General features: G+C 39.5%; 1 protein-coding gene across 2 annotated transcripts in view; it reads left to right on the top strand.

Annotated features, from left to right (window-relative positions):
* The window catches only part of UBR1 (ubiquitin protein ligase E3 component n-recognin 1), a 64,107-nt gene that overhangs the window by 23,871 nt on the left and 25,741 nt on the right, over positions 1–14,495 (top strand). For both annotated transcript variants that reach the window (XM_081000151.1, XM_081000150.1), the window contains exons 12-25: positions 359–516; positions 1,354–1,453; positions 1,897–2,025; positions 3,320–3,500; positions 4,141–4,202; positions 4,901–5,011; positions 6,458–6,523; positions 6,626–6,727; positions 7,451–7,514; positions 8,899–9,023; positions 9,667–9,719; positions 11,254–11,356; positions 12,799–12,847; positions 14,012–14,166. In XM_081000151.1, the coding sequence (XP_080856277.1) occupies positions 359–516; positions 1,354–1,453; positions 1,897–2,025; positions 3,320–3,500; positions 4,141–4,202; positions 4,901–5,011; positions 6,458–6,523; positions 6,626–6,727; positions 7,451–7,514; positions 8,899–9,023; positions 9,667–9,719; positions 11,254–11,356; positions 12,799–12,847; positions 14,012–14,166 (1,458 nt within the window). The remainder of the gene's footprint in view (positions 1–358; positions 517–1,353; positions 1,454–1,896; positions 2,026–3,319; positions 3,501–4,140; positions 4,203–4,900; positions 5,012–6,457; positions 6,524–6,625; positions 6,728–7,450; positions 7,515–8,898; positions 9,024–9,666; positions 9,720–11,253; positions 11,357–12,798; positions 12,848–14,011; positions 14,167–14,495) is intronic.

Here is a 14,495-nt window from a genome sequence, read left to right as displayed (position 1 = left end):
AAAGCCAAATTTTTGGTGGTGTGCTGACACTGTGTAATTTATTTATATGCTTCTTGATGGTAGAAAACAAACAAACTCAAAGCAGTTTAAGTATTTAAGCCTTGCTGGCAAAATTGATTTGCAAAGACAGAAGACAGTGATGTGATAAAATACTCTTTGTAACCCATCATCCCTGACCAAGATGGCTGAGACTGGTGAGAGGTGGAGTCCAACAAATCCGGAGGGCCAGTGGTTCGCTGTGCCTACACTCTACTTCTGTAGTACTGCTTACATAAAGCAGCAATACCTCTGAAGGTTTTACCTTTATTGAATAAAATTGAAAATGAAATAAAAACAATTGTTACTGCTTCCCTCGCAGGCCCGCCATCTCATTGAAGAGCAAAATGTAATCTCTGTCATAACAGAGACGCTGCTTGAAGAGCTCCCCAAATATCTGGATAAAAATGGCAAATTCAACTTCCAGGATTACAGCCAAGAGAAAATGGGTCGAGTATATGCAGTCATATATGACCTCAAGTAAGTGTTATTGTTTGTGGAGATGAGTACGTGCTTCATTAGGCAATAATATTTGTTTTATCCTACCTAGCTCTTTACATGTTGCAGAAAAGTGTTTGTGTCTGGGATAAGCATTGCAAAACATGCCACATTAGAACTGAATCATATTGTGGATATGCAACTACAACCTTAGGCAAATGAATATAAATGAAGCATTGCCTGGTCAGACATAGCCCACTATTCAGTGTCTCAACCGAAATTTAGAATCATGGTCAGAAATTAGATTGACCATTTTGTCATTCTAGAACCAATTACTGGCACAATTCACTGGCAGTGGAGAATAATAATTTATGTGTCTGTCATTACCACCATCAGGGCATACTTCCTTACTATATGTTGCAAACTGATCAATATCTATTAAAAAAACAATCTATCTCTTGTGTTGTGTTTTATGCCACCCTTTTCTGGGTAGACCTAGTGCAGACACAGTTGTGCAAGAGGATATCAGTGATCAAGGTCAGCTTGTACTTCCACATTTCAGCCAGGCTGTCACTATTTCCAAGAGAGAGAAATCATAGAATCATAGGCTTCTAGAGTTGGAAGGGATCCCAAGGGTCATCTAGTCCAACCCCCTACAATGCAGGAATCTCACCGCATAGTCCCCCATCCAGTTTGAATCCATCCTGGACCCTGCTTAGCTTTGCAAATGTGTTAGCCATTTTATTGCTGCACCAGTGGGTATTTCCTCAAAGGAGTTTCAAAATCTTTCCCAGCCACATATGATTCCAGCCCCATACCCTAATTTAAAGCCTGCTTTGTCTGGAAAAGACTTATGAAATTCAACTTTTTTTGCAACAGGTATATTTTAATCAGTAAGCCTACAGTGTGGACAGACAAACTGCGAGAGCAGTTTTTGGAAGGGTTCCGTTCTTTCCTGAAGATTCTTATTTGCATGCAGGTACAGTATATAATATATACATCTCTTATTTGCTATATATATATGGTTACTGTATTATGAACCTGCCCATATGCCCAATACAATATTAATGTGCTGTCCTAATATGATTCATAAGCGTTCTTCTCAGATGTTTTAAAGAAAATCAGTTTCTTTCAGGTGAGTATGAATTAACTTTATTCAGCAGAGCTCTGGATTTTACAAGCACAATTACATATGTATATAATTTGGGATGCTATTAAAACACACACCGTAACTGCTTAGAGTTTTCCTGTTGATTAAGCAGTAAATAAACCTTATTAATTAATTATCCACACTGTAGAAATATAAATGGCCTTGTTTCAGTTGGCGCTTACTTTTATTTGCTTAGACTCATGGTTTCAACATCTGTCTGATACAAGCCTCAGTTTAGTCACATAATGTTTGGGGCGGGGATTTCATTGCAGGGCATGGAGGAAATAAAAAGGCAAGTTGGCCAGCACATTGAGGTGGATCCAGATTGGGAAGCAGCCATTGTCATCCAGATGCAACTGAAGATTATTCTCCTGATGTTTCAGGAGTGGTGTGCCTGCGACGTAAGCCTGTTTCAATAAAATTGCAGCGTTATCTGTAGAAACAAATACTTGTCTATGGAGCAGCCTCAAATCTTTGGAGGTGCCTTGTGAACATACCACTCCCCATGACCTTGACAAGCCTGGTGCTTCAACTTTAACCCATGAATCTTTTTTACCTTGAACTCTTAAAAGTTCACATAGCAAAATTTTGCTATGGTAATTTCAATTGATATTTACTTGGCAGGATCTGTGGAAATATTTGTATTTATCCAAAAAAAAAAATATGAAAGAAGATTTCCCTCCTAATTGAAGCTGGATGCGATACAGTTGGCCCATCCCCATACACAAGGGTTTGGTTCTGGGGGGGGTCTGCAAAATCGCACAGAGTCAGGAACCCCTGGAACTGCCCTACTGCGAGGTGGAGGGTTGTTTACCAGGCTCTGGAAAGGTCATAGGAGGTCCAATAAGCGAGGCGGACTTTCCATACCAGCTTCTGGGATGCTTCCAGAGCGCTCGCATCTCATTTCCAGAGGCTGGCAAGGAAGGCGCCACCTTGCTTGCTGGACATTGGGAAGGCGGCTTTGGGAGCATCCCAGAGGCTGGTAAGCATGGAAAACCCACTTGGTGTGTGTGGGGAGGGGGATAATAAATGGGGGGCAGGAAATGGTGGGTTTCCCCCGTTCATTTATTTAATTACCTACCTACCAACCACCAACCCCACCCCTTGGTGTAAGGTTGCAATTGCGTATGTAAAGTGAACGTAAGTTCTGGGCCCGCTGTATATGATAAACAACACTGAATAGTGAGAAGATACAGATTCTGGATTAGGCTGATGATCTGAATCATTGCTAAGCTTGTTGTTTCAAAATCTGTTTTGAAAGTCTCCTACTTATTTTCACAATCCTCTATATAGAAAGCTGAAAAGTGGCTTCTGGAGATGCAGATCATTCATAAAGCTATGGAGTTGAAAACACATAGTTTCAGCAAAGTATCTGAAAGTCATCTGGAAAAGACAGTTCTGTTTTTATATTTACGTGTGGTTGACCAGAATTGTGACAGAAGAAATGACTAGAAAGTTGTTCCTAAGAGATGCAATTGAACAATCCATATTCTTACAGGATAATTAGTAACCAATTTTCTTAGGAATTAGGTTTATTTTAAACATATAGCAATGCACAATTCCATTGCCGCTGATCAAAAATAAAACGCATGACCCATATTAAAACATAGAAATGAGACGGTATGATTTTTTTAAGCACAGTTAAATTTAAGGCTGTATATTTAAATATAATTATAAAAATATTGTCCATTTTAGGAAGCACTGTTGGTGACTGCTTACAAGGAATGCCATGCAACAGTATTGAGATGTAGTGCAAGTAATTATTCATGGGACAAGACAGTGATTCATTTATGTGGCCATACTTTGGAAAGCAAGCGCTTCAGGGTGTCTGCAGATCCTGTCAGCATACATCTACCATTGTCCAGGATGCTTGCTGGTGAGTGTCCTGTGCTTGCAGCTTATGAGAATTGCAGTCAGTTCCTGCTCACATTTTGAGAAGGATTCTGAACCTGGAGGTTGTATTTAACTATCATGGATAATAATAGCTACTGTTAGATCTCTCCTGCATGAATTTTTCAAATCATCTTTACAATCTAAGCTAATAACACCATTTTGAATTCCTGTTCTTGTAAAGGAAAAAAATATTTTGCTGTTCTGAATCTACTTGCCAGTCAGTTTGATTGGGTGACTAGCTTCTAATACAGCAGAGAGCAGAAAGTATCTCTTCACAGCATGTATAAATTTATTAGGGCTTGGTGCATATGGCATAGTAAGCCAAACTATGACTTACCTGGACTGTGAAAATGTGCAGGCTCCCAGAGAGGATCTTGCAGCTGCTTAGTTCCTCCTGAGTCCATTTTCTCCCACACTTCACTAAGCTAAGCCAAAGTCGGACTTCGTATGCTCTCTGAAACCTGGCTTGTGATTAAGCTGTCTGGCCAATGTTGGTTCTTGGCTACAGATCATTGTTAGTGAGGAGAGAGCTTAATTATAAGCCTGTATTTAGACAACAAGCATACAAATGCATCTTGTAACTTACAAATTGATACAAACATTACTGTTAATGTATTTCCTAGGTCTGCACATACAGTTGAGCAAAACAGATGTAATCTCCAGACTCCAAGAATTCATAACATCTGTAAGTATCTCCACTGGATACTCAATAGTATTTGAAAGTTCAGCCAGTTATGAGAGTCATTGGGGTCTAGTGGTTAACTTGTTGGGTCTCCCTGATCCAATTCCAGGCTCAGTTCCCTACCCAGTGATGAAGATCACTAAGTGAGCTTCAGCCAGCCATTCCCTCTAAACCTAACTTGCCTCAAAAAGTTATTCTGAGGATAAAATGGGAAGGGGAAGAACCAGGTATGGCGTCTTGAGTTCCATAGAAAGAAGGTGGGATATAAATGTAGCAGAGAACTAATAAAGGATACAAATAAGCTCTTAATGGCAGGAGATCTTAAACTGCAGTACCTTACTGTGGGTAGTTATTGGCTGCTAAATATAAATAATTATTCTGCAAAAAAGATTGATGCTGTTTCCCATCAATAATTGACAATACAGAATCATTAGTCATTTTCCTTAAGGAAGGATATAAGTCTGTAGTGGCTGAACACTGAATGAATACTGACTTGACTTGGCTGAAACCACACAGGACAGTGTTAGAGCCTAGCATAATAAAGTGCAATTTAATTCTGCCTCTAACCTTTTGTTGTATTTTTCTTTTAACGATAGCAGAGAAAACCCCGCTCCCTTTTTTACGAACTTATCTGTAGTAATTGATTTCCTTGTGCAAATGCCGGTTGTTTTAACACAATCAATCTTTTAAAAAACCTTTAGGAAGAATTCCAGGTGCAGATGTTGGTGGAATATCCTTTGCGTTGTCTAGTATTGGTTGCTCAGGTTGCTGCCGAAATGTGGAGAAGGAACGGGCTGTCTCTGATAAGCCAGGTACCAAACCAAATTTCACTACAAATATATTCTCGCATGTAGTGCTATATATCCCACAGAGGCTAAGTTGCCAGTATAAGTGGGTTGGACTAGATGATCCTCAGGGTCCCTTCCAACTCTACAGTTCTATGATTCTATGATTCTATGATTCTAAGTATTGCAAGCAAATTACTGGACAAAAAACCTACTCCAAGGCTTATTCAGTAGGTAGAAAGGGTACATTAGGTACCTTGGGCCAGTCACCAACTCTTAATAGAGTTGTTATGAGAGTTGTTTTGAGAGTACAAGCAGGGGATTATTTGTGCTTCTTTGAGTTTCTTGGAGGAAGGACAGGATAAAAATCTGATAGATAATACTCTAGATATTATATTTGACTGTCCCTAAAGTACAAGACAGAAACATTAAAATCAAGATTTGTAAGCCTCGAACAAGGATTTTCCAGATAGCTCTAATTTTGAATACGTAAGATTATTTTCACTGTCTGTCGTGTAACAATGAAGGGTCATATACTTGATCCTAAAATTTGTGGTACAAAGCCCATGTAATGCCCATTAGCTATTAAAATAAAATAAAATCTGTCTAGTGCAAAGTCCAGGTAAAGTGGTTAATGGAAGAAATAGATAGAAATAATCAAACTTGATTTTGTTAGTAATGTATGAATGCAGTCTTTCCTATCCTATCCTATGTTCTTAGATACAATTAATGAGTGTGAGTGTGGGAAAATATTTTGTGACAAATGCACAACTTTAAGGGAAGGCGTGTGGATTGTGTCCAACAAACAGGAAGTAAATAGAAAGGCATGAGGTACATATAAAGTTATATTTTGAAATTACAATAAATATATATGCTGATGTTTAATCCTTCTGTTGGCCATGTTTCCATGTAACGCTAACCACTAAAACTTAGTTCACAATTCTGAACTGAAAATGGAAGCAGCCTCTGTCACTAAATGTTTTTTAAGTTGTGATTATGAGCTTAAATAAACAAATGCTTGGATCCAAAGGAGGCCTGGTAGAAAGGGACTCAGTGAAACGAGACGTCCTGCCTGATTTTGGGCGATTCGTCTCATTCCTCTGGCAGTTTCCTAGAAAATCTCTCTTGGGAATTGAAGGATGATCCTGAATGGTGGGGGCTGTAATTCAAGAGGAAATAAGGGATCTCCTAAAATTAAGAAAATCTTCTGTGAGTGAGAGCTTCTTTCAGTGAGGAGTTGGAGAAGGGAGTCACCTTTTGGCCACCTTCTGCTGGTCTTTCTCTGAATTGAAGCCAAGAGGTTTTGTCATATGCAGTTTTAGGGGATATTTCCAGTATCAGAAATGTGCTAGCTGAAAACTTTTTATAACAAAGTTAAGGGTAGGAAGGAGTAGTGTTTTGCTGAATTGAATGCCTATGCCAAAGAGGACGGCTTTGTATATGAAGCTTTATATACGTTTTATTTTCTTTCAGATGTTTTATTATCAGGATGTTAAATGTCGAGAAGAAATGTATGATAAGGATATAATTTTCCTTCAGGTGAGTATGTTTGCAATTTCTCTGGTCTAATAGTAACAGTGTGTTGTTTGTTGCCTAAATTCTCTGTTCTCTAATGCTATTGAATGTGTATATTTCTGATAGATTGGGGCATCACTTATGGATCCAAACAGTTTCCTCTTGCTTGTACTCCAACGATATGAACTGCTTGATGCCTTTAAGAGAATTGTGCCAACCAAAGACCAGGTACAGAGCTATATGCTGTTAATTTTTACCCTTGAAATCATAAGCATGTGGAAACCCACTGTTTCTATCTCCTTCAATGAAATTGCAATATTTTGCTAAAAACAGTAATTTCCACTGAAGAGACTTTATTAAATCACATAGACTTTCTGTACCATAAATTATTGCAGCTTTACAACTTAAAAATGGAATTTATCCCTTCCCTTCCCTTCTCTTTGATTCTCTTCTTTAGATTACGTCCATCCAGCGTGTAGGCTTAATTTTCTGACATGAGTGCTGGTGGGGGAACTTTTAAATACTGGGTGGAATTCAGTTGCTGCCCTTGTGGTCATGGAAGGACCTTTGACCCAACTGATGCATTCACACAAACAGGAGAGGGATTCTTGGCAGTTTGCCCTTTCTACTGCTTCCCTGCTCTGTAGGTTTCCCTAACACTCTGGAGCTGATTTTTGGGTGGCAGTTGGGGCTGCAGGGGGAAGCAGGAATTGGCAAAAATTGCCTCTCCACTTGTCCTGTTTGCAGAAACATGTGGCGCATCAAAAGCCCTTCTGTGAATTCACGGGCACCAGCTAGTTTCCACCCTCTATTTTTCCAGTTATTTTTCTGTTCATAAAGCTTTGGGTCAGCTTAATATGTTTTCAAGTGCTTCAGAAAACCTCAGGCTTCAGTATTTCACATAATTATATTTTCCAAGAACTTCATTTGTGCTTTCTTGAAATATTACAGGATTTGAATAAGCAGTGTAACACATTAATAGAAGAGATGCTTCAAGTTCTTATCTACGTGGTGGGTAAGGAAAATTGCTTTTTTAGAAAAGATGGAGGTTGTTTAGAATATGTAATAGGTTCTCCAGTAATGGAAACTTTAATATCTGAAACCATCACACTTAACACAAGTGTGTTAGGTGGCATATTAATTACATATCTAATCTGGGTTAATTATGAGCCACCTTTTAATATTGTCCTTTTTTTCCCCTTCTTCCACCATCAACTGGTTCTTTAGGCCCTTAAAAAGGTTCATTTCCTTTGCAAACATATGTAGATTTACCTTCAGCTATTCAGTGTGGTTATGTATCTCCAAGGAATAGCCTAGCTGTGATGTGTGCACAGGCAGCTCATTGAATAGTCTGCACATGCCATTGTGAAAAGTTGGGTTTCCAGTGGCTGTTGACTGATTTGGCAGCACTGCACTTCTTTAAACAGTACATGTGAATACTGTATACATGGGCTTCTGGAAGTGGCTGATGGAAGACAATGGCAGACAGAGCATTTGTATAATGAATGAAAAGTATTTTCTTTCAATAAAACCTGAAAATCATGTGTACAGATACGATTGTGGTTAGGTGGGGTGCAGTGTACTAAATGCCTCTTTGGGTAAGACATTTTTTATATTGATCCAGTGCTGGGGTTTCAAAACTAGCTTGGACAGAAGGCAGTTATCCATCTGTAATTAGAGCAAAATCAAGAAGGAATGGAAGGAAAATTAACCGTGGGACTATTAGAAGCAACAGGAAATAGAGAGAAGACTGAAAAAATGCAAAACAAACAAACAAAAACCCAAACCAAAATAAAAGCAGCTGGCTCATTATCAATCTAAGGGATAGGCTGTGCTTTGGAAGGGGCTTTTGAAGACTCCATATGTGAAAAAGGTGATTTGGCCCATGAGGGTTCATGGAGAAAACTATCTGCCCTACTGACTTAGATCCAGTTCCCCACCCATGGGATAGGACATAGAACAGGGGTGGGGAACCTCCAGCCCATGGACCAAATGCTTCCAGGCATCTTTGTCTTATCCTCAGCCTTCTCTCCATGCCATGATCATTGGCTCTGCTCCCAAGTGCTTTTCCTGGCTGAAATGTGTTCTTGCTGTGATGATATATTTTGCTTGCTTGGATGGAGAGAGGGTTGGTGTGTGTGCATATGTGCGTGTATGTATGTATGTGTAGGAGCCCTCAGATTTTGTATGACTGTAACCTCACTTTAGTATTCTCGGCCTTCTTATCTAACCTACAATATATTCAGCCCTGCCCATGCATCCCCTTGCAGCGCTCCATGCCACTTTCAATGAATTTTTAGTCTAGGAACCATCATCATTACAGTATGATCTCTTGCATGCATGAAAATGTATTCCACTGTATATATGTGAGATTACTTTCTTCTTCTTTTTGCTTCCAGGGGAAAGATATGTGCCAGGAGTCAGTAATGTGACAAAAGATGACGTTACTATGCGGGAAATTATTCATCTGCTTTGCATTGAACCAATGGCTCACAGTGCTATCGCAAAATCTTTGCCCAAGGATGTGAGTGATTTCTTCCTTTGATTCCTGTTAATCTAGGAAGGTTCACAGATTGCTTTACCACAGAACTCTTTAGGGGCGAATATGATAAAATTATCAATGAAACACAGCTCAAGTTCCTCCTGTACTTGATGTTTCCTCTATCTTGTGTTCCTCTTTCAGCAGAAATGTTTAACATCCTTTTCTTAAGACAATCCAGACTCCTTGTAGCACAAGAACACCCACACCCACACACCCCATTCTATACACAGAACTTCTTTAATATTACGGTGATTGCAAAAAAAACAACCATGCACACTAGGAGCTCCATGTGTCCATGTCATTTTGGATAAATCAGCTTAAAAGTACATGATTATATTTTAACTATTTGCTAAGACACAGTGGCCTTCATAATAACATTTCGGTTTTGAAAATGTTGATTGTTTTTAATAACAATCTGCTTCACAGCTCCCCATGCCCTTGCTCTCGTTTGAATTGTTGCTGCATTAATAGCATGGTGATAAATGCCTACATTCAGTCTTATCTGGGTATCTGTAGATGTTTATCAGCTACTGATTCTTAGGTAGCTTGATTTGCTTTTAATTTACTGTTTTTCACCACATATATTTTGTTCTTACTACTTTACCGTATCAAATGTTTTTAACAGGAAAACAATGAGACTGGTTTGGAGAAGGTCATCCACAAAGTGGCCATATTCAAGTAAGCTCTTGTTTCTTTTAAATCAGTAGTTAAAGCATAGTGATAGCATATTAATAATTAATTAATGAAAATTGTATACCGCCCTTCATCTGAAGATCACAGGACAGTTCACAACAGAAAAATACAAAATGAGAACACAAAATGCATACAGTGGTACCTTGGTTCCCGAAAGGCTTAGTTGACGAACAAATCGGCTTCCAAACGCCGCAAACCTGGAAGTAAGTGTTCTGGTTTGCGAACGTTTTTCGGAAGCCGAACATGTGTTTTGGCCGTCAGCATTGTTTCTGGGGCCATTCAGCCAATCAGAAGCCGTGCCTTGGTTTGTGAACGTTTTTGAAGTTGAACAGACTTCCAGAATGGATTGAGTTCAAGAACCAAGGTACCACTGTACTAAAACAAAAATAAACCCAATAGTCCTCTTCCCACAAACACATTTGAAAGGCATAGAATGTTAATCAACCAAATGCCTGGCTGAAGAGGAACATTCTCATGTGTTTGCCACACATAAAGAAGCCAGACATTTGAAATATATATGCTTTCAGAGTTTTACAGAAAGAATTAAAAACTGTGTTGAAGCAGTGATCCATTTACTCAGATTTCAAAAGCATTTGCTATGTTTCAGTAGTGGTTTTTCATGTTTGTTTACCTTGAGAGGGAAGGGTTTTACAAATCAGCTTGTCGGAGAACTGTGTGTCTGTGGAAGGAACTTGCATGTTGCAGAGGATTTTGTGGCCTGTTCAAAGGAACACCCTAAATTAAACTGGCTAGATGCCACTGTGCTGTTCTGTGCACACTCAGTTTGTCCTTCAAAATTCCTAACATGTCCTGTGGCTTTGAATTGTGAGGATATTCAGGATAGAGGCAGCATGCCTCTGAGTAATGGTTGCTGTTGCCCTCATTTCTTGCTTACTCATTTCTCTTAGGCATCTAGTTAATCACTGTGGGAAGCAGGATGGTGGACAAGATGTAGTAGTAGTAGTAGTAGTAGTAGTAGTAATAATAATAATAATAATAATAATAATAATAATAATAATAATAATTTATTTATACCCCACCCATCTGGCTGGGTTTCCCCAGCCACTCTGGACGGCTTCCAACAGAATATTAAAATACAATAGTCTATTAAACATTAAAAGCTTCCCTAAACCGGGCTGCCTTCAGATGTCCTCTAAAAGTCTGGTAGTTGTTTTTCTCTTTGACATCTGGTGGGAGGGCATTCCACAGGGCAGGTGCCACTACCAAGAAGGCCCTCTGCCTGGTTCCCTGTAACTTGGCTTCTTGTAGCGAGGGAACCGGCAGAAGGCCCTTGGCGCTGGACCTCAGTGTCTGGGCAGAACGATGGGGGCGGAACTGCTCCTTTAGGTATACTGGACCGAGGCCGTTTAGGGCTTTAAAGGTCAGCACCAACACTTTGAATAGGCCCTTGGTTGGAGTCAGCAGGATTCTTTGTATGTTGTGTGTATGAAATGACTGTGTGTTCTCCTTAATGCTTTGCTGAAAATAATTGCATCATTTGTATGCTTTTCAAATAAAGGAAACCAGGTGTATCAGGCCATGGAGTCTATGAACTGAAGGAAGAATGCCGCAGAGAGTACAATATATTCTTTTACCATTACACCAAAACACAGCGCAGCAAGGTAAGGAAATCATGATGTGACACCCGCAACCTTCCCACCAAATGGGGAAGTTACCATGTTGCTTGCATGCCTCTCGCAAACCTAGCTGTCTATGTCCCTTATGATCAAATCGCCTAGTACTCAGAGGCCCCTGCCCCTTGGAGTATTATCCATAGTGCTGAACCCCTAGAGGACAGGAAGACATACAAACCACTTTCCAAAATACATAGTAGATTGCAAGCCACTGTGGATAGCAGCCAATTATTAATGTGATTATATATTTTGAAGAAACAATATTAACCTAGTAACCAGGAGTTTGCATACAGGTTTCCTGTCCTTTCTCCCTTTTAAAAAATTGTGTTTTTACTTTGGTTGTAGGGCATCTGGGTACATTACAAAGCCCTGTGGTGGTGAGATCCCAGCCACCTACCATGTCAATTTGCATAGAGGCACTTGTTTTAGTTTTAATGTACATATGCAGCATTTCTTGCTAGTAGATTGTGGATGGAGCAGAGGGCTCAAGCCACATATAGTGTACTGTGCCTAGAAAATCCTGTTGGCATCCCGTAGCTTAGAGATCCCTGATACCCAGAATTTGTTTTTCCCCCTCTGAAAGCCAGACTAAATTTGCAACTATACATTTTTATGCATATTTATGTCATGGGCCTGTACCCTGAGTCTTTTAAGATGAGGGTATAAGTTGTGGAGGTAAGAAAAACCCTGCTTCACTCACGGGTCTCTTTTACTCATTTTTGTTTATTTCTCCCCTGTATCATTCTTGTTCAAGGAATAACTAATTGCATATATATTTCATTGCTTTAGATTAATTCATATTTATTGAGTCTAGATTGACTTTGATGTGCCACACGGATTCTCAGATTTCATGTTCTTCATATGTATTCTTTATCTAGAGTGCAGATGTCCTAATGTGTTCATTCATTACATAGTAGCATAAGGTATTTTTCCAAGTGAAAATTATACATTTACAGAACTTTGAAACAATGCTGCTAAAAACCCTTTTCTTTCTTTCTAGATAAGGGTCAGATTAAATTTAGTAAAGCATCTTTTTGGAATCCTATTGGCATCCTGTAGCTCAGCATAAAGGCTGACACTCAGAATTTCCTCACCCTTGCACTATTTCACTAATTTTGTTAGTCTAACGTGTGAGTGAGCATCTGCCTGCCTGTACTGAAAAGAAAAAGATTTAGTTTATGCTCATAGATGGATACAAAAAGGAAAGGGGAGCAATTGCTTTACTCCCAGTACCTCTTTAACAAGTGTGTGCTTTCAGGGATATGTGTGTGTGTCTCTTCTCTAGGTTCTCTTTTTTGTGCCTTCAGAGAATTCCTAGTACTTGATCATTAATTGCTTTTGATGGAATCTAATCTAAGCTCTTTGTCTATACATTCAGTCAAAAAACCTCATTGGTATCTTGAGAGTAAACAAGTTGACTCTTCTTACAGGCTGAGCATATGGAAAAGAAAAGAAGAGTGCAAGAAAACAGAGATGAAGGTAAAAAGTTGGAACAATGAACGAAATAAGTGCAAGGAAGTGATGGTGAAGTGTTTTTTTTAAAAAAATAAAAACAGCTTTGATCCATAAATGATTCATCCTCGTAAAGTTCAGAGAACGTAAACATATTACTGATTGCCAAGTCATTTATTTGCAAACGTACAATATATGGTGACTTCCATTGAGAGAACTAATTGCACTTTGTGCCACTTTTGTGTGCTACTATTTTGATGAAGAAACTGATTACATCTGCTTTAGAGGTTGGGATCACCTATCCACTTTCGTCACAGTTAGGACTGCTTCTTAAGATTGGCTTGGCTGTTGCTATAGATGCTGCGGTATTGGCAGAGCGCCCTAGGCTGTGAGATTGCGTATAGATATTCTCCATCAGTACTAATGTCCCACTCCAGCATGGGGAAGGTGGAGACCCTTCCTGCACGCTTGTCCACTGCTACAAACGTGGGTCAGAGCCATTTCTGTTTACCTTGTTTCACTTATTCATGCTTCAGCTCTTAAGCTATTGCTTGGTCCTTGTAGTTTTTCTTTACAAATATTGTGATTTGCATAGAGGAGCTGATGTGTAGTGCTACGTTAAACAATAACATACAAGTTTCCAGGAATGCCAATCAGTTACTCTAAGGTTATACTGAAATGCCCTGTGAATTACAGTAGTACAAAACATTTTAAATCCAAAAAGGGTGTTGTGCAATTGTTAAACAGTATCAGTGTGCTTAGGAAAATGCTGTTACTTTCTAGTTGGCATGTTCAGATGTAAACGTTTCCAACTGAGCAATTACATTTGGAGAGCCCATTGCTCAGTGCTAGAACACATGCTTTGCATCCATTAGGTCCCAGATTCAGTCCCCAAGCATTGCCACTTAGAGTTCTCTGAGTAGTTAAGTAGGGAAATTCTGCCTCAAACATTGGAGAGAGAGGCAATACTAAACCCAAAGTATATGTTCATATATCTGCTGCAGTTAGTTGAGAGTTCTACCAGAGCACTTTACAGGAGGACGTATATATGGCAGGACTTTATTTCATACAAGTATGATACATTAAAGTAGCATCCACTGCTTATAGCCAAATATGAACGTTTATGCTCGTTGCTTTCATAAGATGGCCGGGAAGTTAGTAATGCATGAGTATTTGTTTACTTTTTTATAGCACTGCCACCGCCTCCTCCGCCTGAATTCAGTGCTGCTTTCAGAAATGTGGTGAACGTTCTGAATTCTGATGTCATGATGCATATTCTCAGAACTGTGTTGCAAAGAGCACTAGAGCTAGAAAGCCACTTGTGGACAGAAGCCATGATCCAGATGGTATGCTTGTCGACTGTATCTTCTGAGATTTCTGCTTTGGGGTGTAGGTTGCTTTTGGAATGCTCTTACCTAGAGCGATGTGAGGGGTTTCCCCATGTATTTAAGGTACCTTTACCATGCCGTTCTCAGGACAGCTATTAATGTCATAAAATGGTGAATATTGCAGGCTGTAATTGCTTGGATTGAGCTGTGGGCGAATAGTCTAGCAAGTGAGTGAGGCGTAGAGGGAGGGGTTTTTGGGTCAAGTGTGTGGGAAAGGAGAGCAAAGAAGGGCAGCAGCCCCTAGTGAATAAATAAAAATTAGTCTCTGCAGGACAGCTCAACAGCAC

Source organism: Podarcis pityusensis, assembly GCF_964106645.2.
Source record: "Podarcis pityusensis genome assembly, chromosome: 1".
NCBI lineage: Eukaryota > Metazoa > Chordata > Lepidosauria > Squamata > Lacertidae > Podarcis > Podarcis pityusensis.
Note: the sequence above shows the minus strand (reverse complement) of the source record. Positions and strands in the feature narration are given on the sequence as shown.